The sequence below is a fragment of the Piliocolobus tephrosceles genome, chromosome 18, assembly GCF_002776525.5.
Source record: "Piliocolobus tephrosceles isolate RC106 chromosome 18, ASM277652v3, whole genome shotgun sequence".
Taxonomy (NCBI): Eukaryota; Metazoa; Chordata; class Mammalia; order Primates; family Cercopithecidae; genus Piliocolobus; species Piliocolobus tephrosceles.
In genome coordinates this window covers 58018232-58044594 of record NC_045451.1, presented here as the reverse complement: position 1 = coordinate 58044594, position 26363 = coordinate 58018232, and the positions used below count along the sequence as shown (strand labels likewise).

At 43.5% G+C, this 26363-nt stretch overlaps 1 protein-coding gene and 1 long non-coding RNA gene across 5 annotated transcripts in view; both read left to right on the top strand.

The window, feature by feature from the left end:
* The first annotated feature begins 291 nt into the window (after positions 1-291).
* TTC39C (tetratricopeptide repeat domain 39C) overlaps positions 292-26363 on the top strand; it is a 115312-nt gene continuing 89240 nt past the window's right edge. The window contains exons 1-2 of one of the 4 annotated variants that reach the window (XM_023207776.2): positions 292-756; positions 5581-6003. In XM_023207776.2, coding sequence (XP_023063544.1) covers positions 590-756; positions 5581-5644 — 231 coding nt within the window. In that variant the 5' untranslated portion in view covers positions 292-589 and the 3' untranslated portion in view covers positions 5645-6003. Of the gene's footprint in view, positions 757-2364; positions 2449-5580; positions 6004-19647; positions 19726-26363 lie in introns of those variants that run through there. The other 3 variants (XM_023207772.3, XM_023207773.2, XM_023207774.2) reach the window with 3 other exon arrangements.
* LOC111539763 lies at positions 19749-21257 on the top strand. The gene is made up of 2 exons (XR_002730768.1): positions 19749-20270; positions 20304-21257. It is a non-coding gene; the product is annotated as an uncharacterized LOC111539763 (long non-coding RNA).

The following is a 26363-nucleotide window of genomic DNA, read 5'->3' as shown; positions in this document are numbered from 1 at the left end:
GAGTTCCCCGTCCCCTTCCCTTTCCTTCCACACCCGCACGCTCGCTCTCCCTCCGCGCCTTGCCCTCCCCTCGACTCCTGGGTCCGGCCCCTTCGGGAGAGGGTGGGGCGCTCGGGTCTCCGGGCCCCGCGTGCGTGTGTCCGAGCAGCTCTGGGCGGTGGGCGACGGCGCGGCCTGGGGACCCGGGAGGGGCCGGGGCGCGGGGGCTGCAGGAAGTGGAGGCGGCCGCCGCTCGGGGACCGGCTTGGCTGGGTGAGAGACACCCGGAAACGGATTCCGCTTCGGGGCCCGAGCGAGTCGGGTGCTGCTGAGTAATCCCCGCGGCGGCGGCCGGACGCCCACCTCCCACGCCGCGCCGCAGCCGGGCCGCGGCTCCTCCCTCCGCGGTCCTTCCCTCCCCTTCCCTCCCCTCTTCTCCCCTCCCTCCCCTCTTCCCCCCTCCCCCCCCTCTTCTCCCCTCCCTCCCCTCTTCTCCCCTCCCTCCCGGCTCCGCTGGGCTCCGGGCAGGTAGAGCCGGGCTCGGGCGCGCGCGGGGCCGCAGCAGCTGCTCCCGACCTCGCCTCGGCCCAGCGCAGGGCCTCGCGCGCCCATGGCCGGCTCGGAGCAGCAGCGGCCGCGGCGGCGGGACGACAGAGACTCGGACGCGGCTGCGGCGGCGGCGGCGCCCCTGCAGGACGCGGAGCTGGCCCTGGCCGGCATCAACATGCTGCTCAACAACGGCTTCAGGGAGTCGGACCAGCTTTTCAAACAATACAGGTGACCCACGCGTCCCCGCTCCCCCATCCCGGCCGCGCGCACCTCGTGTCCGGCTCACGCGCCTCGATCTGCGGCCCCACGGGAGCCCCCTCCCCCTCCTGTCAGTCCCCGATTCCGGTCCCCAGGTCGCCTCCCGGGCAAGATCTGCCGGAGGGAATGCGCCTCTGCCACATCTCCTCGTCCACCCCCTACCCCGGGCTCCGTAGCCCTTTCCCTCCCGGGACCCCCCGCGCGCCCGCAGTCTCCCCTCTCACTTTCTCCCAGCCTCGCCCTCCCAGAGATGTGCCCGGTGCCGGTCGGCTTCTCTCCGCAGGGCAGCTGGCTTTGGGACCGGATGAGATTTGAGGCAGCAGCGAGCCTGGGACCCGGGCTTGTCGTGACTCTGGCTCGCGTGCTGCCCCGGCAGCCTTTGTGACACGGAGCCCACCAGCTGCCTGCTCCTCGCGCCTCGCAAGGCTCTGCATCATTGTGCAGTTCCAGACGCTTTTATTGTTTGAAAACAGACACGCACAGTTGCTTTGCGGTGCAGGAATTTAAAAATTTCAGCCCAACTCTGCCCACTCATCTCTCTGCCTTGTCTTCTACAAACTCAGTCCTCAAAATGAGTTCCTAATATCTTTCAAGCAGGCGTTATTTATTAAGAATTTTCCAACGTAAAGGAAGGAAGAAAATGGATTTTTGAAAAGTATATGAGAATGGCAGGAAAACACGTGTGTTCAGTTAATTTTTTATTTGTCTTTTAAAAAACAAAGCGAAAGAACTGAAACCTGGTAGTTTTCCTGTGGGGGTGGAAGGAACCTTCATTTCGTTGGGGACCTGGAGTGTGTGTTCTCGGGGTGAGGAAGCAAGTTTGTGATTTGCTGCCTGGATTGTTGACGAGCCTTAAGGATGTTGCTTAGCAGCTTTCCCGAACACGTTTAAGGGCCACATGCTTCACACGTTGGAGACCCAAAGTGTAGTTTGGTTGAAATGAGAGAACCAATGTACAACTGTGACCGAGAGGCAGAGTCTGTAAGAATGAGAATGCCTGAAGTCTCAGACCTCAAACAATGGTGGTGGCTACCCAGCAGAGCTTCCACCTTCTTAATGGCAAAGCAAATATCTCACAACTGTGAACTTTTCACTAAAGACCTTTTACTTTTAAATCGGTGATTTTTCCCCCTTTGGTCTGAAAGTAAAAACAACTTCGCTTTACTTAGAACATTTAATTTTTAAAGCATACAAGTCTGGGTTCAAGATGAAGTTTCATCAAAGGCTGTTGATGGGGGATTTAAAGGGTTTACTTGTCACACAATTTCTCTTTCGTAGTTTTAAGAAGCCCTCAGGAAAAAAGGTATGAATATTTCCTATACTGTGCTATGATTCCGTTTTTAGACTACCAGTTTGTGTTGTATGAGAGGATGGAGAGAGTTGTAGAGTCAAATTTACTCTTTTTAGTTGATGATTTAGGTACTTGCGTATTTCAGTACTTATTGCTTTGAAGTCTCCTGTGATATTTATTTTAATGGTCTTTTTTTTCCCTTCCTTTTCTGCATTAGTAGGCTAAAATACTACCTTTACATTGAAAGCATGGAATTTTTGCTTTATCTAGAAAATTTTATGCACTGTTAATAGAAGGCAGTATATGAGTGGTTGGAAAACTCTCCCACAGCAGCAGCAGAGAGATGCCCCTTCAGAGATATTTCTGTGTAGGTGAGTGCGTTGGAGGTGTCCAGGGAATATTTACATTGTATAGCTAGGTGCTGTCTGCTTGTATTTTGAAATGGGAACTGAAGATAAAGAAGGGAAAAAAACTGTAGTACCTCTTTTCTGCCAAGCACAGTGCTAGACACATTCCCTTATATATCCTCACCATTCTCATGACAACAAAAGAGTGAGGTGTATCTTATCGTAACAGTTTTATAACGAGGCTCATGAGACTTAGCTTTTACTATGGACCAGGACACAAACACTATAGTTCTATATCAAGGACTCTTTTCGTTTTACCATTCTGCCTCCCTCACTAAATTTATAATAATTTGTCTTCTGCTCTGCGACCTTGTTTTCCAGCAGTGTTAAAAAGTCTTTTTCAGAGATGGTGGGAGGGAAAAAGACAGAGGTAGACAGAAATGGTATCATCCTATCAGTTTTCCTTGGCTCCATCTAATTTGTTTGTGGTGTGGACAATCATTGCGTTCTTCCCACCTCCCAGAAGGTGCTTCTGATGCGTGTTTTGGAAAGCACAGTTGCGTACAGGTGTGTTCGTGGACAAGAGTCCTGCAACCTGGGTTTCAGTCTTACTTTTGCCACTTTTGTGGCTGCTGACTTTGGTTTCTCAAAATTTGCTTCCTTATCTGTAAAATAGGAGTAACAATAAGAGTACCCACATTATTGTGTGATGGTTAGAATTAAAAGAAATAATCCATGGCCCCTGGCTAAGTGTAAGCACTCAATAAACTCTAGCTAGCTTCTGTAAGTGGTGCCTTCCCTGCTAGTATCATGCTTGCTTCTTCACAGTGTAGTTCGAGTACAAGACACAGTGTTCTGTGTGCAGGTGGCTTTTCTATTTAAAGTTCATCTTATGTAGTACGTATGAAGGATTTAAGATTCTGTTATGCATTGGGAAACTTCCCTTTCTGTTCCAAAGTTAAATGGCCTGCTGAAGGCTCAGCAGTGACTTGATAAGTGTTTGAGGAGCACACTGCTGGCTCATTTTATCTACATAAGAGGGATGGGCAAATTACCCTCCCTGTCTCCTTTTTTAATGATTGTTTATCACAGGGAGACACCCTTCCTCTATTAGTAAACCTTCCAGAGTCTTACTTTTACACTTTAACAGTGAAAACATATTTTATATCTAGTGTAACAATATTTTTTATTAAAGCAAGAAGGTCATTTTCTCATGCCACCTTACTAGAATGGTGAAAGTTTATCAACAGCTGCCTAATGAGAAATGGTTACTTTGTAGAAACAGATTATCGTGAAGGCCACTCTGAATTCGTGGCAAGTCTGGATTGTATAATTCAGATATTAGGCATATAGGAATTAGAAGTATATGCACAGTAGAAGCCTTCTTTTGGAATATAGGACAGCTCCCTGGTTGGGATTTGAAACTGTAGCTGCCTTTTTGTTGGAACTATAGTAATACTGTAGCAACAAACTGCTCTTTGGTGGTGCTGAGCCACCATTATGCACTTTGAGGTGTTTTCCCAGAGGTCGGGATAGATTTGTGCTGTTGGAGGGCGCTCCTGCTTTGAACCCAAGTCCATATGTTTTTAAGTTCGTGATCTTGACCACCTGAAGTCAAGTTCCTGATCTTGGTCTTAGTGCCCAGTGCTCTAGTCTAGCAGTAGTCACTGCCCCTTCACACACAGACACTCATTCCCTTTCTCCCTCGCTGTTTGCATATGTGACATGCACTCAGACCTTTAGTTGCTCAGGCACATAAGATAGGCTGTGGGTTAGGTGCCAAAGACACGTGCTAGATATTTCGATGCTGCAGTGTAGGTGTAGGTAAAGCTGATGGTGATAGGGAGGCTGGGAGACATAACCATGGTCACCTGGAGCCTGTAGAAGAAAAGAGAAGCAGCGTCTAACCCAGCCTGAAGGACAGTTTTGTGGAGGAAGTGATGCCTGAGCTTTATGATGGGGTAGAAGTGAATCAGTTGAATGAGGAGTTGGGAGGGGCAGGGCAAGGGGAAAAGGAGAATATGAGAGGTGGTGAGGTTTAAACAGAAACCTAGGAGAGGAAACAACAGAAAAACCCACGTGGAGACATGAAATGACATTGGGAAAAGAGTGGTCAGAACTGCACACTAACCAGTATTACTAGGCCGTCACATAGGATGGCTTGTTCTACACTTATTTTCTTCCTACCACTGATCAGTCCGTGCTTCCCATGGTCGGTGCTTTTCTCAGGGTTATTTAGCTACTGGGTGTCTCGTCAACTCACTTTTCACCGTGACCATCGTCCACAGCGTGGCTGTCACAGCCATAATTCACTCTTGGCTCCTTGGGACTTCAGGATCCTAATGTCACCACCTTTTTTTCTCTTTATGGCTTGAAATATTACTTTTTAACAGAGGACTGGCAGAAGTGAACCACATGGAGGCCTGAGGAGCGTGAGACGTTTGGAGCTTGTGATCCAAATGAGCTTCGCAGTTCTTATTTCTGCTGCCCTGGTACTGAACCTCACTCCTCCCCCCTTGAGGTTACCAGCCCATCTCCTGCTTTAACTCTTGGCATTCTTTTTGATCCTAAGACTTCTGCAGTTTTTACCTCTGCCAGGGCTACTACCAGTTTCTGGCTGTAGATACTATTAAAGAGTCCTACTTAGTCATTGTCAACTAAAATAGGAAACATGTATCATTATTATGAGTGTTTATTGGTACCTAGTTGCTGTGAATTGTGACCCTTTCTTTTCCGTTTTAAACTATAAAATGGCAAAAATGTATTAAAATACGAAGCAAGAAAAATTTATGGTAAATAATGTGAGTGTGCGTAAAATGAATGTGTGGACCCTAAATTATTTAACACAGTTTTTGGCACATATGACAAAGCCATATGAGAAAGCCGTAGGATCTGTGGGACTCCTTTTGTGAGCATGTTGATTGCAGAGCCGGTGTTATACAGATGCTTCCATATAATCCAGGAGTTGGTAAACTGTGGCTTGTGGGCAAATTCTAGCCTGACACCGGTTTTTGTAAGTAAGTGTTGAGACACAGCCATGCTCATTTGGTTATGTGTGGTCTGTGGTGGCTTGTGCACTACACCTGCAGAAAAGAGTAGCGTCAGAGGCCATATGGCATGCAAAGCCTAAAATATCTACTCTCTGGCCTTTTACAGAAAGAGTTTTTTGACTTCTGAGAAAACCTCGGTGCTTCCTGGAAAAACTCAAAGGCGCTTGTAAGAGATGTTGAGTCAGCAGGCCTCTGAGCCTCTTACCTGCCTAAAACCATGTCAGATTCTTGGGAGGACAGGAAGGACTTGCAGGCTGCCCATGTTTTCTAGACAATTCGGCGGCTCACAGGCAAGAATGTGTCTGTGCCTTGCTCCTGGAGACAAGAGGAGAGTCCACAGATGCAGACATGTAAGAAAAGGAGAAGCAATGAAAAGCAGAAATGGTTTAAGGGAACTGGCGGGAAAGACAGGAAACTCATCTGTTGACGTTTTCCATCCTCTTCAACTCAGTGGTGTGTTGGAAAAAGGCATCTTTTTCCCCCCAACTGTTACACTGTCTGAAAAGGTCCTAATTAAATATTCATTAAAGATTCATTTGGCTTAATTGAGATTCCTTTTAAAATGCAACTGCCTGTAGAATAATAGGATAGTTTGGAGGAAATTATCAGGAAAAAATACCTGTGCTGTAGTGTATGTAAGTCTCTGTGTGTACAAGTGTACACTTGTACAAATACACAAAGCAAAAGATGCGAGCCTTTAAAAGAATGTGTTCTCTTAAGTCACATATGTAGTTATCCATCAGTATCCATGGGCGATTGATTCCAGGACCCCTGGTGGATACCAAAATCTGTGGATGCTCAAATCCCTGATAGAAAATGGCACAGTATTTGTGTATCACCTACACACATCCTCCCATATACCTGAAATCATCTAGTAACTTTTAATACCTGATATCATGTAAATGCTATGTAGATAGTTGTTATACCGCATTGGTTAGGGAATAGTGATGAGGGAAAAAGTCTGCATATTTAGTACTAATGCAATGTTTTTTTCCCAAGTATGTTTGATCTGCGGCTGGTTGTGGAACTCGTGGATAATGAGGGCTGACTGTATTGTATTAACAGGTTGAGTGAGATTACCTTTTTTCTCTAATTTAGTTGAAAGAAGCTGTATTGAGTGAAATAAAGTTTTGATGAGGATTTTTTTAAAAAGGGAGAGAGAAGTAATATTGAAACATGGAATCACTTTCTATCCTAGTTACAGGAAACCACTTGTAGATCCCCAAATGTGGTATTTCAGGACTCTAGATCTTTCACACAGCCTGTTTTAGTTCCTGAAATGCCACTTTCGTACCTGGTCTCCTCTGCCAGAGTAATCCTCGTATTTACCAAGCAGCAGCAGTGGGACTGGAAGAGGCTACAGAGGACTCAGGGAGAAGAGAGAGTATCAAAAAAGTACAGAAAAGTAGATGGCTGTGTGGCAAAGATGAATTGATTTCGAAACTGCCTAGTGCTTGGTCTACCCTGTGGAAAGGTCGGGTTGGGTGGGGAAGAACTGGTCCCTGTCTTACACAGCACCTCTCTCAGCACTTACTCTCCTCCCAACACCCTCAAGTCACGAGCCTGCTGCTCATTCTGTAACGTGGGTCCATTTGGCGGTTGAATAGCCTTTGTGGGCTAACATGGGGAGAATGCATTCCGGTTTCTGAACAAGAGACTGCGAATACATGTTTTTATGTAAAATTATTCATGCGTGTGCTGTGTAGGAAGAGAAAGTCATGCCTCCTTGAAGTGGATTTGATGATTGAGCTGGGGCTTTTCTTTTTTTTCTTTTCTTTTCTTTTTTTGAGACGGAGTCTTGCTCCGTTGCCCAGGCTAGAGTGCAATGGCATGATCTTGACTCACTGTAACCTCCACCTCCTGGGTTCAAGGGATTCTCCTGCCACGCTGGGGCTTTTCTTATGTAAAGATGGTGGTTTGCACCACCCTTTTCCCTAGCTGAGGTTGCTTTCTCCATCTCTTCCTTCTTGCTCAAGAATTTCAGAACACACGAAATATACCTACATATATGTAAGATAGTTACTCCTGTCTTACAGGAAAACTCAGTTATTACAGAGAAAGCCCCTAGAGAGTCAGGAAGTCCATCTCTTTAAAAAGTCTGTGTTCGGCCGGGCGTGGTGGCTCAAGCCTGTAATCCCAGCACTTTGGGAGGCTGAGACGGGCGGATCACGAGGTCAGGAGATCAAGACCATCCTGGCTAACACGGTGAAACCCCGTCTCTACTAAAAAATACAAAAAACTAGCCGGGCGAGGTGGCGGGTGCCTGTAGTCCCAGCTACTCAGGAGGCTGAGGCAGGAGAATGGCATAAACCCGGGAGGCGGGGCTTGCAGTGAGCTGAGATCCGGCCACTGCACTCCAGCCTGGGCGACAGAGCGAGACTCCGTCTCAAAAAATAAATAAATAAATAAATAAAAAGTCTGTGTTCACAGAGTGTCTGCCGTGAACAGGAGAAAGGTGAGGGGCAGGAGAAAGGTGAGAGGCAGGTCGTTCCGTCCAGGAGGCATTACTTCATACCTTTATTCAAATCCACCTCAAACGGTCACTGTAACACTTGGTCTTGTTCAAAGCTGTAATATCTGTGAACTCACTGACTTTAGGTGACTGTATTTTTCTTGTGTACATCAGTGTAAACACATAGTGATAAATGCTAGATGGCATTTACTGTGAGCCAGCCCGCAGCCCCAGCCTTGCCTAAACTTTTCTCTTCATTTAATCCCCCTGCCAGCTCTGTGAGGGAAGCCTTTATTATCTCCCTTAGACAGAGGGAGGAGGAAGAGCCCAGGGGCATGAGGTGGCCCAGCTCGGGTCTTGCAGCAGTCGTGGCAAGCGCTGGGGTTGAAACTGGGCTGCCTGGCTCCAGAGTCTGGGTATGACCATGTGCTGTCTACCTCTCTGACAGAACTTCTACAGTGAAAGGATTCACATGTGTCCCGTCAAAGCCATTTTGGGGCAAGTTCCTTCAGCAGTATGCAGATTGCACTCTGACACCCAGAAGCTATCCATCAAACCCCCAGAGAGATCTGTCTTCAGAGGAGCTGTCACTGCAAGCTTTAGACCCTTTGTGGCTCCCAGTCTTGTGTAGGATAAAGCCCAGCATCCTGGCCTGGCCTCCGATGTCCTGTGATCTGGCCCTCTCTGCTTCCCTTGTCCCTTCCATGCTAGTTGTGCTGGAATATTTTGCATCATCCAGCCAGGTATATCTTGCTCTTCCAGACACAGCTCAGATTCCTGGAAAAAGGTTGTATGACTCCTCTGCACTCCTGCGGCATCCCGTCCTTACCTTTATCCGGCACTTGTGTTGCATCAAAATTGTTTACACGTCTGCCTGTCTGCATGAGAGGGCTGAGATTGTAGAAATGGGTAATACCTGGACTTCCTCTCCAGGTGTTCCTGGCCTTCCTGAGGTTGCTGGAGTTATGTGGGGTCCAAGTTCTTAAAGGCATAGCAGCTCCCCTTCATTTGCAGTCAGGAAGTGCAGCCTAGGAGGCAGCTGCCCTGTAGGAGCTCTGAAAGCCTTGTTCCTCATCACTCCCTCCTATTCTGATGGCATGGGTGTGTCTCTTGATCCAATTTAAGGTGCTCCAGACAGGCCCTAATATTGATGTTCTGCTTCTCAGGAGTTGCCAGAGCTCCTGCCTGGCCCTGTGACTGCCTTTGCCTTAGAACATCCAGGCTGCCCTGTGCTGAGTAGGAGCAATGGGAAGCAGAGCCGCTGCTGAGCCACATGCGGGTCTCAACAGTGCCATCACAAGGAAAGCTGGGCCCTAATGACACTCAGTCTCCTGCTTCCAAAGAGGTCACAGGTGTCAGCTGCACCTGACCTGGGCATTGTAATTCAGGATGGCTGCTCTCTGAGCTGTTCTCTACTCAGTGTTGTGTGCAGTGACAAGGAGGCCAGCCTAACTGGTGGGACTTTTGCTTCTCCCGTCTGATCCCTTGCAGGGCTCTGGGGTACCCCTAAGAGGTGGTGCTATGATAATGCTCTGATATGATTTGCCTGCCCGGCATGAGAAAGTAGAAATGTAACTGCCAGACTCCAAAAGCCAGGTCCTGCGTTTCAGGAAGAACTGATCTCTGGGAGAACCTGGTGGCCAGAAGGGGAAGCTTGCTAGAGCAGTGACTCTCCACTCTGTCACACCGAATGCCCCCTTTTGCTAACAAATATTTTGTAATTCCCCTTTTATGATCCTGAAATGAAATTGATAGATGAAGTAACCTACTCACACATACAATGTCTAAAAATCAATAGAATGTCCAAATAAAATTATATGTGTGTGTGTGTGTGTCTGTGTATATATATAGTTTTTTTCTTTTTTTCTTTTTTGTTTTTTGAGACAGAGTCTCGCTCTGCCTCCCAGGATGGAGTGTAGTGGCTGATCTTGGCTCACTGCAACCTCCACCTCCCAGGTTCAGGTAATTCTCCTGACTCAGCCTCCTGAGTAGCTGGGACTACAGGCATGTACCACCACGCCTGGCTAATTTTTGTATTTTTAGTAGAGATGGCGTTTCACTATATTGGTCAGGCTGGTCTTGAACTTCTGACCTTGTGATCTGCCCGCATCAGCCTCCCAAAGTGCTGGGATTACAGGCGTGAGCCACCGCGCCCGGCCTACATGTATTTTTAAAGTGTAAATGCTCAGCATACCTTTATCCGATGATAAAATGAAGTAGTTAGATGACTGCACCCTTGTATGATGAAGAAATTTGGATTTAGGAGAAGGTGAGAAGGTGCTGCAGAGAAGCAGATAAGAAAGCAGGTATGCTTTAAAGTAAAGAAAGTGACAGACCAAACTTACCCATAAATGTTAAGGGAAGGGGGAAAATAACCCTAACCTGCCAAGGCAAAATACTGGCTGTTGAAGTGGTTTTAATAAGAAGTGTGACATTTTTGCAATGAACCAGGCCTTCTTTGTCAGGATGGTATTAATTTCCTGTGTTAAGACATAGGATGTGTGCTGACAGAGTGTCTCAGAAAACGTATCTCCCATCGTTAAATCCCTCTGCACACCAAGACCTTTAGAGACCGTTGCCTTTAATAGGTATCCAGGATTAGATGATGAATTGAAGAAATGTTTATAGGATAGTTGAGTGGCAGCCGACTCCTGAGGACAGTTTCAGAGTAAGGTTGAAAAACAAGATTCAAACCCAAAATAAATAGTTATGTTTTATTTGTTTGTTTGTTTTGACAGTCTTGCTCTATCTCCCAGGCTGGAGTGCAGTGGCATGATCTCAGCTCACTGCAACCTCCACCTCCTGGGTTCAAGAGATTCTCATGCCAAACAGCTCCAGAAAAGTATGTCAGCTCAGGTTTCTTTGTCTCTTGCCATGTGCATGGAGAACTACTGAGATTCTTCCCTTCTTCATACTCCACATGGATCTAGCTTACAGGACCTGTGTCTCGCCAGCCTCTAGGTGACTTTATTTTCCTGCCCTGGTCCCACCCAACTCTTCCTAACTTTGAATCTCAAAGTATAAACTGGCCTATATGCTTCCCAGGAAGTGAGCAAGTTTTTTTTTTTTTTTTTTTGCTAAGTAGGTTATGCAAGTTAAACAAACAAAAATTTAGTTAAAAATCAAAGGCTAAATCCCTGTGAATCAGGGCACAGTTGTCTCAAAGTTCCATGGTCTTTAGAAGCATATGGGATGCTTCTAAAATGTGAGGAAATAGGATCAGATGCTTCATGATTTTTTGCTGAGCTTGTACTTAGAAGTAATTAGGAAAGGAAAGCCACAGAATGTAGTATGTTATAGGGCACCTTGATACACAGATAGGCAGAGCTTTCCCTGGTCCTACCCTCAACCATGACATCAGTTGCATCCCATAATACATGTTAGCGCAGCCTGTTTTACATGCTCAGGTGCACCATAATGCTGCTTTTGGGTGGGGCTTTTCCAGGAAGATATGCGTCTGAGCGTAGTGTGCCTCACTTCCAGCGCCTGCAGCTGAGTGTTACTTGCTGCTCTTTCCACTTTGGCCTTCTTAGCACACAGATTATTGCTTTTTGCTGCTTCCTTCCGTCTGCAGCAGCCATCCTTTGGGTTGTACTTCATTGAATTATCACTCCATAAAATAAGCACCAAAGATAAACAGGTTTGCAGATATTTGTATCATTCTCTCTCTTGCAAATGGAACTGGTACTATTGGTAATATTCTAACAGAACAGGACAAAAAGAAGGAAATGACATTTTGAATCCAAATTCAAGTTGAATTTGCTAAATGACAGAGAAGCAAGAAACAATCAGCTGGGCACAGTGGCTCACACCTGTGATCCTAGCACTTTGGGAGGCTGAGGCAGGCGGGTCACTTGAGGTCAGGAGTTCGAGACCAGCCTGGCCAACATGGTGAAACCCTGTCTCTACTAAAAATACAAAATTAGCTGGGTGTGGTGGTGGGTGCCTGTAATTGCAGCTACTCAGGAGGCTGAGGCAGAAGAATCACTTGAACCCAGGAGGCAGAGCTTGCAGTGAGCTGAGATCACGTCACTATGCGAGACTCCATCTCGAAAGAAAAAAAGCAGTCGTATTAAACTGAAATTCATGCTGCACGGCCTCTAGGATCGCTTCCAATAGAATGAGTCACTGGCGAGGCTTTGAGTGCTTCCCCTCTTCCCCAATTTTGAATGGTAAATTGCAAAATCTCAAGTTACATGTTGTCACCTGATACCTGGAACAAGAAAGAACTTGATATCTTTCTGTCTTGCAAATTATGCACACCTGCATCTTTATTTAGGCCTAAAATAAAGTAGCATGTTGGAATTGATCAGCTGCACACATGTCTCTTGTGATTTTTTTTTTTTTTTTTTTTTTTTTTTGAGATAGGGCCTGGCTCTGTCACCCGGGCTGCAGTGCAGTGGCATGGTCATAGCTCACTGTAGCCTTGATCTCTTGGGTTCAAACCATCCTCTTGCCTTAGCCTCCTGAGTAGCTGGGACTACAGGCCTGTGCTACCACACCTGGCTAATTTTTTATTTTTTAGTAGACATGAGGTCTTGTCGTGTTGGCCAGGCACTCCTGAGCTCAAGCAGTTTCCTACCTCAGCCTCCCAAAGTGCTGGGATTACAGGGTGAGCCACTGCACCTGGCCTGATGTGACTCTTGACCTATCCAAGGCTATGTGGGGGCTGCTTTTCCAGGCCTACAGTTGTTGAAGGAATTGGGCTACTGACTTTTCTCCACACTATAGCCAGGTTTGCATCGATTTAGTTGCACAGAAAAGAGTTTTGTTTACATGTGGAATGCCATTTGCCTCAGCTGTCAACCATGTGGCTCCAAATCTATTTTTGGTTATTTCTGTATTGATGATTGGTGAGACACTCATTACTTTGAGTTATCAAAATTGCAAATTGAGCTAGAAATTACTCCTCTTGAAATAACATGGGGAAAAAAAAAGGGGAGGTGGGAAAGGGCCATGGTGTGGGGGAAAAGCCTAAACTACTTATAAACTACTTAGAAGTTTAGCCAAAGTGGCAGGACCTGCTATGGTGGAATTCTCAGAGATTCTTGTCTGGGGAAATTACCAATGTAAAAATGACAAGGAGAGAATGCTTCAGTGATTTTCTGTAGCCCTTGTGTGACATTTTGGATCTGGGCCGGGCTTGTGAGAGAGAGTAGTTGAGGCTAACTTGAAATTGGGATCTTTTCTCCTAATGGAAGAATGTTGAGCTGTAAAACATTCATCAAAGAGCTATTCTACTAAAGTCTAGAAATTTATACTTAAGGAAGCCTGTGAATAGTAATGTAAACCCAAATGAAATTTTCTCGACCTGTGCTCTACTAAAAACTGAAGAAAAGTGTAGATGCCTTGGTGAAAGATGGACATTTTCTATGACATTCCGAGTTGTTTACTGAGACCTAGTTCACACAAAATGTTATTATGAAGAATGTGTCTAGCTTCCCTTTGAAATGACTTTTAACTGAAAAATAGAGAAGTCTGTAATATTTTTATTTTTATTTATTTATTATTATTTTTTGAAATGGAGTCTTGCTCTGTCGCCCAGGCTGGAGTGCAGTGGTGTGATCTCGGCTCACTGCAACCTCTGCTTCCCAGGTTCAAGCAATTATCCTGTTTCAGCCTCCTGAGTATCTGGGACTACACGCACATGCCACCACACTTGGCTAATTTTTGTATTTTTAGTAGAGATGGGGTTTCACCATATTGATCAGGCTGGTCTCGAACTCCTGACCTCAGGTGATCCACCCATCTCAGCCTCCCAAAGTGCTGTGATTACAGGCATGGGCCACTGCACCCGTGTGTAATATTTTTAAATGATTTCCTAAAATTAATTAGCGTTTGGGTTGCTTGTGTAAATAGATGTGTGTGGTTTCGTTGTTGTTGTTTTTGTGAGACAGTCTTGCTGTGTTGCCCAGGCTGGAGTGCAGTGGTGCGATCTCAGCTCAGTGCAACCTCTGCCTCCTGAGTTCAAGTGATTCTCTTGTCTCAGCCTCCTGAGTAGCTGGGATTGCAGGCGTGCACCACCACACCTGGCTAAGTTTTGTATTTTCAGTAGAGACGGGGTTTTTCTGTGTTGGACAGGTTGGTCTTGAACTCCTGACCTAGGTAATCCACCCACCTTGGCTTCCTAAAGTGCTGGGATTACAGGCGTGAGCCACCACAGCTGGTCAGATGTGTGTGTTTAATCCTCAAAGCATTCCTGCAGTTTGTAGATTATGTCACATATAATAGAGGAATCATAGCTTAAAGCTCTTTGAGAAAATCATGAAAATATCTTTTAAATTTCAATAGTTTGGGGGGAACAGGTAGTGTTTGGTTACATGGATACGTTATTTAGTGGTGATTTCGGAGATTTTGGTGTACCTGTCACACAAGCAGCGTACGCTGTACCCAATGTGTAGTCTTTTATCCTTCACCCCCCTCCCACCCTTCCCCCACTGAGTCCCCAAAGTCATTCTTATGCCTTTGTGTCCTCGTAGCTTAGCTCCCCATGTAAGTGAGAACATACGATGTTTGGTTTTCCATTCCTGAGTTACTTCACTTAGAATAATGGTCTCCAGCTGCATCCAGGTTGCTGGGAATGTGATTATTTCATTTCATTTCATGGCTGAGTAGTAATTCATGGTATATTTATACCACATTTTCTTTATCCGTTCATTAATTGATGGAAATTTGGGCTGGTTTCCTATTTTTGCAGTTGTGAATTGTGCTATCAACATGCATGTACATGTGTCTTTTTCATATAATGACTTCTTTTCCTCTGAGTAAATACCCAGGAGTGGGATTGCTGCATCAAATGGTAGATCTACTTTTAGTTCTTTAAGGAATCTCCACACTGTTTATAATGAAAATATCTTGATTAATTTTGTTACTTTTAAAATAGTCCTTGTTGAAGATTAGAAAGTCTTTTTAGTTGAGAAATGTGGTTTGGATGTCCTCTTTGTAAATTGCTTATCAATGCTGTCTCCACGTGCCATTAGCATAGAATAGAGATGAATTGCCTGTTTATTTGTATGACGTAAGGTAGAGAAGGAACTATTGCTGAAGATATTTAATATCTTAGGAAGATATTTAATACACATTAATGATACATTGAGAAAAACTATTTAAAAATTGACTTATCTGAAGAATTGTTTTCAGAACATTTCAGTAACTCTTAATGACTACTGAGACTTAGCAATAAATGAATATGAATTAAGCAAAACTAGAGAGGAATCTGAATAAAATTAGACGTAGTACATTCTTGTAATCATAGAATTCTGTTGATCTTTGCTTAAATGCCTGCACAGGCAAACAATGACAGTGGTTGGGGGTCGAGTGGGTGGGTCATAGCTGCACACTGTTCACGCGTCATTGTGTCGTATGCATTTTATCCTTAATCCTAATTCTCTCAACAGCCCCAAGGATAGGCTTTTTCTTTTTTTCTTTTTTTCTTTTTTTTTGGAGACAGAGTCTTGCTCTGTCACCAGGCTAGAGTGCGGTGGCGTGATCTCGACATACTGCAACCTCCACCTCTCAGGTTCAAGCCATTCTCCAGCCTCAGCCTCCTGAGTAGCTGGGAAGATAGGCACCTACCACCATGCCTGGCTAATTTTTTTTTTTTTTTTTGTATTTTTAGTAGAGACAGGGGTTCACCATGTTGGCCAGCCTGGTCTTGAACTCCTGACCTCAGGCGATCTGCCTGCCTCAACCTCCCACAGTGCTGGGATTATAGGCATGAGCCACCACACCCGACTTTTTTTTTTTTTTTTTTTTTTTGAGACAGAGCCTTACTCTTGTCCAGGCTGGAGTGCAGTGGTGGCTCGATCTCAGCCCATTGCAGCCTCCGATTCCCGGATTTAAGCAATTCTCATGCCTCAGCCTCCTAAGTAGCTGGGACTACAGGCATGTGCCACCACACCTGGCTACTTTTTTTTTTTTTTTTTTTTTTTAAGTAGAGTCGGAATTTTGTCATGATTTCCAGGCTGGTCTCAAACTCTTGACTGCAAGTGATCTGGCTGCCTTGGCCTCCCAAAGTGCTGGGATTACAGGCGTGAGCCACTGCACCCGTCCTCCAAGGATAAGTCTTTTACCATCACCTTGCACATAGAAAATTAAGGTTTACCAAACCCAAGTGAAAAGTGGAAGATCTGCTCCCAGCCCTGGAGTGTATGCTGGTTCCTTCAAAAGAACCCTGTTTTTATGCTGAATAGTATCATGTGGACCTAGCAAGATTGCAGGTCAGTTTTCTAGCCCTGGTCTTCTTCCGGGGCTCTCAGGCTCAGTGGATCGTACCACTTGAAACCTGGTTGTACACACTGGAAGGCTCTTGGCACCTCTGTCTTACCTTTATTGTCTGCCACTTTTGCCTACCAAGTGTCTGTTGAATCCATCCACTTCTCTTCATCTTTACTACTACCGCTTAGTCCAGACCACCGTCATCTCTCACTTGGACACTTGCACTGGCTTGGCTGGCTTCCTTATATCCTCCCTGCCCTTCCTTTACCTCCACCAGAGTGATCTGTCCAACATTCGAGTCTTAATTGAATGACTCGCCACTAAAATCTCTTTTGCAGCCTCTCTGGTAGGCTGAAAAATGGTCCTCCAAAAGGTATCTATGTCTTAATCCCTAGAACTTCTCAGTGTCACCTTATAAGGAAAAGAATAAAAGGTGCCTTGCAGATGTGGTTAAGTTAAGGATCTTGAGATGGGGGATTATCCTGGATTATCTCAATGGGCCCTAAATGCAATCACATGTATCGTTGTAAGAGGGAGGCGGAAAGAGATTTTATACACACGCAGGAGAAGGCAAAATGGAAACATCAAGAGACGGATTTGAAGACATTGACCTTGAAGGTTACAGCCACAGCTGCCCTAAGCCCGAATGCAGCCAGCCACCAGAGGATGGAAGAGGCATGGAATGGACTCATCCCTAGCGCCTCCCCAGGGAGTATGGCCCTGCCGATACCTCCATTTCAGCCCAGTGACACTGATGTCACGCTTCTGGTCTACAGAACTATAAGAGAATACATTTCTCTTGCTTTTAGCCCCCAGCTTGATGGTAATTTATTTCAACAGCCACAGAAAACTAATTCAGCCTCCCATTGCTTTTAGGATTAGGACCAAAATCTGTGGCAGGATTTATCTGGCATAGCTTGGGCCTGCTTGGTTTGCCCCTTGACCATCACTGCCTTATCTCATTTTTTTTCATATAAAGATTGAGTATCCCTTATCCTAAATGCTTGGGACTGGAAGTGTGTTGGATTTCAGATTTTTTTCAGATTTTGGAATATTTGCTTATACATAATGAGATATTTTAGGAATGGGACCCAAGACTAAACAGAATTCATTTATGTTTCATATACATTTTATGCATATAACTGGAAGGTAATTTTGTACAATGTTTTAAATAATTTTCTACATGAAACAAAGTTTTGACTGCATTTTGACTGTGAACATCACGTGGGATCAGGTGTAGAATTTTTCACTTGGGGCAGCATGCCAGCCCTCAAAAAGTTTCAGATTTTGGAGCATTTTGGGTTTCAGATTTGTGGATTAGGATGCCCAACCTGTATTTTAAAATGATTTTTGTTGTATTATTTCCAGGCCATGACTGTACAAATCCCAGTTAGCTCATGCTATAAAATAGACTCCTATTTCCTCCTTTTGTACAATGGTTTGTAGAAAAACAGAAAAGTAAAATAGCTTTAAATTGGCAATGAGTTTAGTTTTAACCAGCTTTAGAATCCATATTAACCTTCATTGAAAAGATCAGTGTTGGCTGGGTGCAGTGGCTCACACTTGTAGTCCCAGCACTTTGGAAGGCAAAGACGAGTGGATCACTTGAGACCAGGAGTTTTGAGACCAGCCTGGCCAACATGGTGAGAGCCTGTCTGCTGAAAATACAAAAATTAGCTGGGCGTGGTGGCACATGCCTGTAAGCCCAGCTACTTGGGAGGCTGAGGCATGAGAATTGCTTGAACCTGGGAGATGGAGGTTGCAGTGAGCCAAGATCACACCTAGGTACTGTAGCCTGGGCAGCAGTGTGAGACTCTGTCTTAGTCAATCAATCAATCAATGACCAGTGCTTTCTCCAATTATGCCATTTGGTAGCCTTGTCTTCCATTGCTCTGTTCTTTCCTTACTCTCTGACCTGTAGTTACCGTGATCTTTCAGATTCTTGACTTTGCTTTGCTTCCTCCTGACACAGGGTTTTCATTGCATGTGGAATCTCTCCTCCAAGCTGACTCAGTTTCTACTTATCCTTCAAACCTCAAGTCCACCTTTCCTTCCTGGAGAGGCTTTCCCTGGTCTTCCAGCCTCATTTGTTTGCTATGCATTCTCTAAGAATCAGGTTCCTTTCCTCTGGGTTCTTACCTTAGTTTGTAATCATGCAGACAGCCCTGGCCTTACTTGGTTGTAATATGCACAGATTCCAGTTTCCAGAGTTAAGTAACACCAGTTCCCCAATAACACAGTTCAATTTTCAGTTACTCCTGTGTATGAACTCTTCAGGCCGCAAATCATTACGTATATAACAGGTGCACATCATGATCAGTAGCCAATCGTGTGACTTCTTTCAGAGTCTGTATGTGACTGGTCATTGCACCTCTGTTACTCAGTTCACAGACAGGAAAGAGTGTCCTTGTGTTGCTTCCTTCATTCCTAGTGATAGACCACTGACATTTTACTGGGGATAATTGAAAGAGGACTTTGGCTAACAAAGATGAACGTGCAGCATAGAAAAAAGTGGTAACACTGGAAGTGAAATTGGAATGAAATCTGAATGGAAGGAATAGCTGACCTGGAATGTTGACACTGCCCCTCTTTGAGGGACTCTGGATGTGCAGCCACAGGCTCTTAGTGAAGGGGAGTTTATTAGACATAAAGGAGGAAAGTGGTTGTAAGAAAAAAGATGCAGATGTCCCAGAGGAGGTGACACTGGCCAAGAAAAACTTCACTTCAAAGAACTCTTGGAAAGATTCACAACATTGAAAGCAGAAAGGCTAAACTGAAGCTGATCCAAACTGCATAAGGAGTATCACAGTTCGAAGTATGACAGAGATGCGTACTTTACATCATACATTATCTTACAAGAAGAGGGCCGCGCCCTGCTCAAAATCCTCTTGATAAGTTTCTTACAAAGAAGGAAATCCCTTTAATGTTCAGTGTTTCTAATGTTTTAAATAAGAGTTTATAAAATAAATGTTTTGCTAACTTTTTCGTTTCCCTAATGTTTATAAATGGTAGAGTTTTTAAATGCTTTTAAAATTATTTTTTCAATTGTAAAATATACACAACGTAATATTACCATTTTATGCATTTTTAGATATACGGTACAGTGGCATTAGTGGCATTGAGTACAGTCATCACCAGCATCCATCTCTGGAACTGTTTTGTCTTTCCAAATGGAAACTTTGTACCCATTAAACCATCCTTTCCCATTTCTCCCTAGCCCCAGCAACTACCCTTCTGCTTTCTGTCTCTATGAGTTTGTCTATGATAGGTGTCTCTTATGAGTGGAATCATACGGTATTTGTCTTTTTGGGATTGGCTTATTTCACTTTGCATAATGTTCATGAGGCTCATTTATGTTATAGCGTCTGTCAGAATTCTCTTTCTTTTTAAGGCTAAATAATATTCCGTTGTTTGTCTAGGCCACATTTTGTGTATCCATTCATCCATTAATGGACGCTTGGGTTGCTTCCGCCTTTTGGCTATTGTGAACAAGGCTTCCATGAACATGGATGTCCAAATATCGGAGCTCCTGCTTTCAGTTTTCTTGGGTGTATACCCAGAAGTGGAATTGCTGGATCTATGGTAATTCTATTTTTAATTTTCTTTCTTTCTTTTTCTTGCTGTCTTGCCTAGGTTGGAGTACAGTGGTGTGATCAGAGATCCCTGTAACCTTAAACGTGTTGGTTCAAGTGATCCTCCTGCCTCAGCCTCCCAAGTAACTAGGATTACGTGCATGTGCCATCATGCCTGGTTAATTTTATTTTTTTGTAGAGCTGTGATCTCACTGTGTTGCCTGGTCTGGCCTCTAATTACTGGGTTCAAGGAATCCTCCCATCTATGTGGGCTGGATTTTTCACCTACGGGAATTAAACTTCTCTTCTATAATGGCAGTTGACTGAAAGAGCTTGTGTGTGTGTGTGTGTGTGTGTGTGTGTGTGTTTAATAACCAGTTTTGCCGGAGCCATAGTGCAAACCCAGGAACACTGTTTTCTTTCTCCGTACACAGCATGGAGGCAGGTTACAGAGAGAGCACCATGGAAAAAGTCAGATTTTTTCTGGGATTTGAATCAGGAGTCTGAAGAGGAGAGGGATGGATGTGCAGAGGCCACGAGGCAAAGATCAGTGATGTGGCATGGTTAAGGGCTTGCACATTTGCTGAGCTGGACCAGAGAAGCTGCTTGGAAGAAGTGAGACAAGCCATGCTAGTGAAGGCCAGGTGCTTGCGGGGGCTCAGAGCCTGCCAGTTACATTAGTTTGCTGTGATGCACATTGCAAAGAGGCGGCTGGTCAAGGATCAGTGGCATGGTGAAGTGTCTCCAGGGTGCACCGCTTCTGTGGCAGTTTGGTGTGGACAGAGTCCGGGCAGGCTCTGTGTAGCAAGCCTGTCATGAGAGGTTAGGACCGAGATGGCGGTTGGTGTGACAGAAACAAGGAAAGGGAAGAACATATAGAGCAAGAACACAGGAGAACAAAGAAAGGTCAGGACCGTCAGCCTCCAAAGGCCACTGAGGATGAGGGGCCATCTACTAGAATGGAAAACGGAGATGTACTTTTGGGGAAAGGATCTTAAATTTGGTTTAACAGAGCAGGCCTTCAGCAAATACAAGAATTTTTAATTTCAAGTAGGAAGATATTAGCAGTGTTTTCTAATATTTGTTTTCGGAAAGGTTTATGTCGTTTTAGTTCACACCACTCTGTCGGCCAGCGTCTTTAACTTGTCTAACTTGTTTAGAGGTCCTAACGACACCTCTGAGACTCTGCTAGTCTAAGTGTGGTTTGGGGACCAATGGCATCAGCACCATTTAGGCACTTGTTAGAATATAGAGTCTACGGGCCAGGTGTGATGGCTCACACCTGTAATCCCAGCACTTTGGGAGGCCAAGGCAGGCGGATCACCTGAGATCTGAAGTTTGAGACCAGCCTGGCCAACATGGTGAAACCCTGTCTCTACTAAAAATACAAACATTAGCCAGGCATGGTGGTGCATGCCTGTAGTCTCAGCTATTCGGGAGGCTGAGGCAGGAGAATTACCTGAACCCAGGAGGTGGAGGTAGCAGTGAGTCAAGATCATGCCACTGCACTCCAGCCTGGGTGACAGAGTGAGACTCTGTTTCAAAAAAAAAAAAAAAAAAAAAGGTAGAGTTTCCCAGCCCACCTGAGTGAGAGTCTGCATTTTAACAAGGGGGCCAGGGGGGACTTGGGGATTTGTGTGCACAGCAAAGTATAAGATGCTCTGCTCTGACACACTGCCTTCCTATGGCTTAAAAATAAAATTATAACTTAAAATATTATGGCATATTCAGTTTTGTTTTCTGAAAGGCTGTAATAAATACCCAAACTACCATTTTAAAAGTGCTTATACAATCAGTTATAGAATTGATGATTTAGCAATAAATACGCGGTTTTCACTGTCTGTATTTCTACTCTGGAACGTAAACTCTGTGGGAACGGCCTCATTCCACTACCTGCAACGGAGCTGGCACAGGTGCTCAAAAAATATTTGCGAAATTTTGTAGGAGTAAATAGATGAAATTTAATTATATATTACTGTTTGAAATTACTCCTTCTGTGTGCACATTTTAAAACTATGCCTTATGTTGATCAAATTAAAAACTTTATCAAGATAAATGCTTATTCATTGGTAAAGTAGAAGGAAAGAAAAGTACATATATAGAAAAATCACCCTTTACTCCCACTACTTATAACTTTTTAGGGTATTTCCATCTGTGAATATATATATATATTCACTTCTGCTCACTGCAAGCTCCACCTCCTGAGGTTCATGCCGTTCTCCTGCCTCAGCCTCCTAAGTAGCTGGGACTGCATGCGTCCACCACCACGTGTGGCTAATTTTTTGTATTTTTAGTAGAGACGGGGTTTCACTGTGTTAGCCAGGATGGTCTCGATCTCCTGACCTCGTGATCTGCCCGCCTCAGCCTCCCAAAGTGCTGGGATTACAGGCGTGAACCACTGCTCCCGGCCTGTCAATATTTTTACATAGTTTGTCCTACTAAACATCTTATTTGTATCCTGCCTTTTCCATTTATCATCATGATACAGTAACTAGTTTATTGTATGTGCCAAGCTTCAGACTAGACATTTGAGATACTTTTCTTGTTTACTGATTATATCCACAGAAGGCAGTATAGTTACATCACATTTTCACGTGAGGAAATGCAAGTTGAGAGTTTGTCTGTCTGGCTAGTAGTCATAGGTTTAGTCCATCAACTTGAGATTTTAACTCGGTAGCGTTTTCTAGAGCCTGTACTTTTTCCACCTCACTAGCGTAAGCATTTCCTTAGTTACGACTTTTTGTTGTAAAATAATATTTTGCTAGGTGAATATGTTTAATTTGGCTAACAGTCTCTGCCCTTCAATATTCTAGTTATTCTTGTTTCTCAATACTGCCTATAATACTACTATGAATGTTTTTGCATAGATATTTTTTCTATATTTTATTTTTCTTAGGATAGATTCTTAGAAACATTTGTAAGTCTCTTGAAATATAGAGAACTTTCCAAAAGATTTGCACCACTTTTCATTCCCACCACTCACTGTAAATATTGTATTGTGTATTTGAATGCAAATAGACAAAGCAATATGCTTCTTTCTTGCTTCCACAGAAAAAATACATTTAAACGTATTTTTGCTTAATTTGACTTTTGTTACTGAAATACTTAGTTTTCCCTAAATATCAGCTTCTGTAGTACATAGAATATTAGCATGACATTCATATTCTGCCCTGCTCAAAACTTTAATAAAGTTTGCAGTTTCTTAAGAAGATATACATTTACATTGGTATATATTTCTTTTCTTTCTTTTTTTGAGATGGAGTCTCACTCTGTCACAGAGGCTGGAGTGCAGTGGCGCAATCTCGACTTACTGCAACCTCCACCTCATGGGGTCAAGAGATTCTCCTGCCTCAGCCTCCCAAGTAGCTGGGATTATAAGCGCCCCGCATGACACCTGGCTAATTTTTGTATTTTTAGTAGAGATGGGGTTTCACCGTGTTGGCCGGGCTGGTCTCGAACTCCTGACCTCAAGTGATCCACCCGCCTGAGTCTCCCAAAGTGCTAGGATTAGAGACATGAGCCACCGTGCCTGACCAACATTGATATATATTTCTTAATATCAGAATTCTTCATAAACTGTGGGAGTTTTATGGTTATACAACCCAGTTATTCAACTTTCATATGTATTTGATACCACTTCTCAAAAATCATAAGATGTCATTCTTAGACTATTGTATAGTGTTTTTTTCTTTCCTTTTCTCCCTCCCTTTCTTTTGTCCTCTTTCCTTCCGTTTCTGTCTGCCTTCCTCCCTCCCTTTATTTCTTTTTGGTAGCAGGAAAGCAGGTGATACACAGAGAGGAAAACCTATGCCTGTAACAATAGCAAAACCAACCAAACTGACCTTTACTTATATATAGCTTACTTTGATACTTTAATAAAACTATTGAAGAAGGACGTATCTCCTACTGCTAATATTTGAAGTCATAACAGATCATTATAAAATATAACAGCTCTGTATTGAAGACAGTTTCACAGACGAGATAACAAAAGTATAGGAACCTGATATGAGTATTACACATTATATGCCTATATCGAAATATTTTGTGTGCCTTATAAATATATACATCTATGTACTCATAAAAATAAAAAATTAAACATGAAAAATGTATATGAAGGAACACCATCTTACTCATTTAGCCATGTTTATTTTATACATTGCGTGTTTATTTGTAGTATAGTTTTCTCAAATATAATCACAATTGCTTTAATATGGCAAAAATTCATTCTGTTATTAAAACAGAATCTCTTATAGGTAGGTTTTATCTATTATATGTGTGATTTTTGTGGTCTAATAGTGCCTCTACTAGAATAGAAATTTAAAAATAGCATTTAGTTTAATAATTTATGTGAGACTAATAAACCAGCGATTTTGGAAAGCAAATATATGTGTGTGCCTTCCACAATGTGTTATGAAGTTTTGCAATTTTGAAATACTTGATAAACTATAGGACACTATTATATAATTGCATAAGCAGTTAAGGACTTGTGAGAATGCATTGATTTAGTTAAAATTTAAATTTTGAATACCCTATTTCTGACTTCTTTAAATAAATGAGGTGTTTTTATGCCCTGCCTTTTTTTGCATATATGCAAGGCTGCCCATAGCCTGAAGGCAGGGGCCAGTTATGCCTGTATGAGTAGGAAATTAAAGGCCTTTACTATTCTGATTTGAAATTTTGAAAGAAGGACATGATAAATATTTGAGATAAATGTATATTTTTGGTTAAAACATGTAACATTTTTCTCCTATCTCTATTCTTCTGAAATAGAATTAGTTTTATATAGCTTTGAGAAAATACTGCTTTCTTTTTGTGCACTCTGCTTCTGTTCATTAAAAAATTATAAGTGCTATATTTACCTTTTAAGGTAACATTTTCATAGGAAGTAGCACTGATCACTGTTTTGAGGTTGTTTTTCTTAAGTGGGCTTTTCAAAGACTGGAAGTTATTTTTAGGCTGAGGTTGGCAATCAGTGTGTAGGTGGAAAAATAGATTTGTTGTTTTCTATTGTAGAAATATATTCTTTGAAACACTGTATTTACATTTTAAATTGGTAAAATTTAACAATACAGTTATGGAATGAATATGTCAATACATGGTAGTGTTTAAGTGTAGTGTTTAAGTGTAATGTTTAAGTGTAGTGTTTAAGACGTGTTGGCCAACTCAAGAGAAAATTTTATAATTATGATAGTACTCCTAGCTTAAGAAGTGGCCTTTATAATGCCACCTTTAGTACTTTTCAGCATTCTACAGGTGAACGATTCAACAACTATAGTTGTAAAATGATGTTTTAAAGAGAGCCAATGGTAAAGGCAGGAAATCGTTTAAAACATTTCATATGTTCCAGAGACTACTCAAATATTAATCCTGTTTTCAGGAGTAACTTCGTAGGCAAGGAAAATATTTTTGTTTATTTAGACCAACTCATTATTTATTAACTGCATTCAATAAATAGTTACATTGTACCTACTATATGCCAGGCACTATTTTAGTGAGTTTGTTCACTCAGTAAATCAGCTCTATAACATGGAAAGAAGTGGAAACAATTTCACCTACCTCATAGCCACCTTAAGTAGTTCAGCATAGATAGCCTTCTGTTCATTTGCTTCTCAGGCTGTTCACTCACTCACTCATTCTCTCATTCACTTATTCATCAAGTACCCATCGAGGGCATTCTGGGTGCTGAATGCTGTGCCAGGTGGGCACTGTGTGGGTGTGAGTCGTGCTCTGAAGAGTGAAGGCTGAGGATCTTGAGAGCCCAGAGGAGGGATCCAGCCTGACCCGAGGGACCAGGAAGGGTGGTGTGGAGCCAGCACCCTTTGGACCTAGGCTAGAGGCTGAGCAGGAACCATTGAGGAGAGAGGCAGGAGGTCAGTGGCCCAGGCGGGAACCCTCACACTCAAGCCCAAAAAGTTTTATTTTGTTTTGGAAATTTATAGTATTAAAGTAATAACGGGAAAGGAAAGAAAAATGGAAACATTTCCTGTTTTCCCTATTCTTATCTGGAGACAGACTTAATTTTTATGTTGCTACTTTCTCTCTTAAATATCCCGTTTCTAAATAATCTGTCATATTAATTAGACTGGGTATTCCTAACTCAAGAAAGCATTTGGCAATTAAAAGATGAGGGATTCAGGGTCCGACCATTTTCCTTGGCCTTCATTTTGCTTTCTCTTTTCTCCCCTCCTTCTTCCCAGGCCTGGCTGGCTGGGTTCCTGGACACCATTTGGGGCTCTGAGAGGGTTGTGGCTGCCGACCCCCAGTCGCCGATGCCCGGTCAGGCATTCGTATCCCCTGTCCTGTTCACCATTTCTCCTTTCTTATTGTTCCCATTATTTGTCCTGCTTAAAACTCCTACGTTCTAAGGGACACCCCTGCATTGCTTGCTTTTCCTTTGCTAGACACCTGAGAGAGGCTAAAGAGTGAAATGTGGTCTGGTGCAGTGGCTCATGCCTGTAATTCCAACACTTTGGGAGGCCACGGCAGCTTGATCACTTGAGGTCCAGAGTTCAAGGCCAGCTTGGACAACATGGCGGAATCCTGTCTCTACTAAAAATACAAAAATTAGCCAGGCATGGTGGCCCATGCCTATAGTCCCAACTACTTGGGAGGTAGGAGGACGGCTTGAGCCTGGGAGATCAAGGCTGT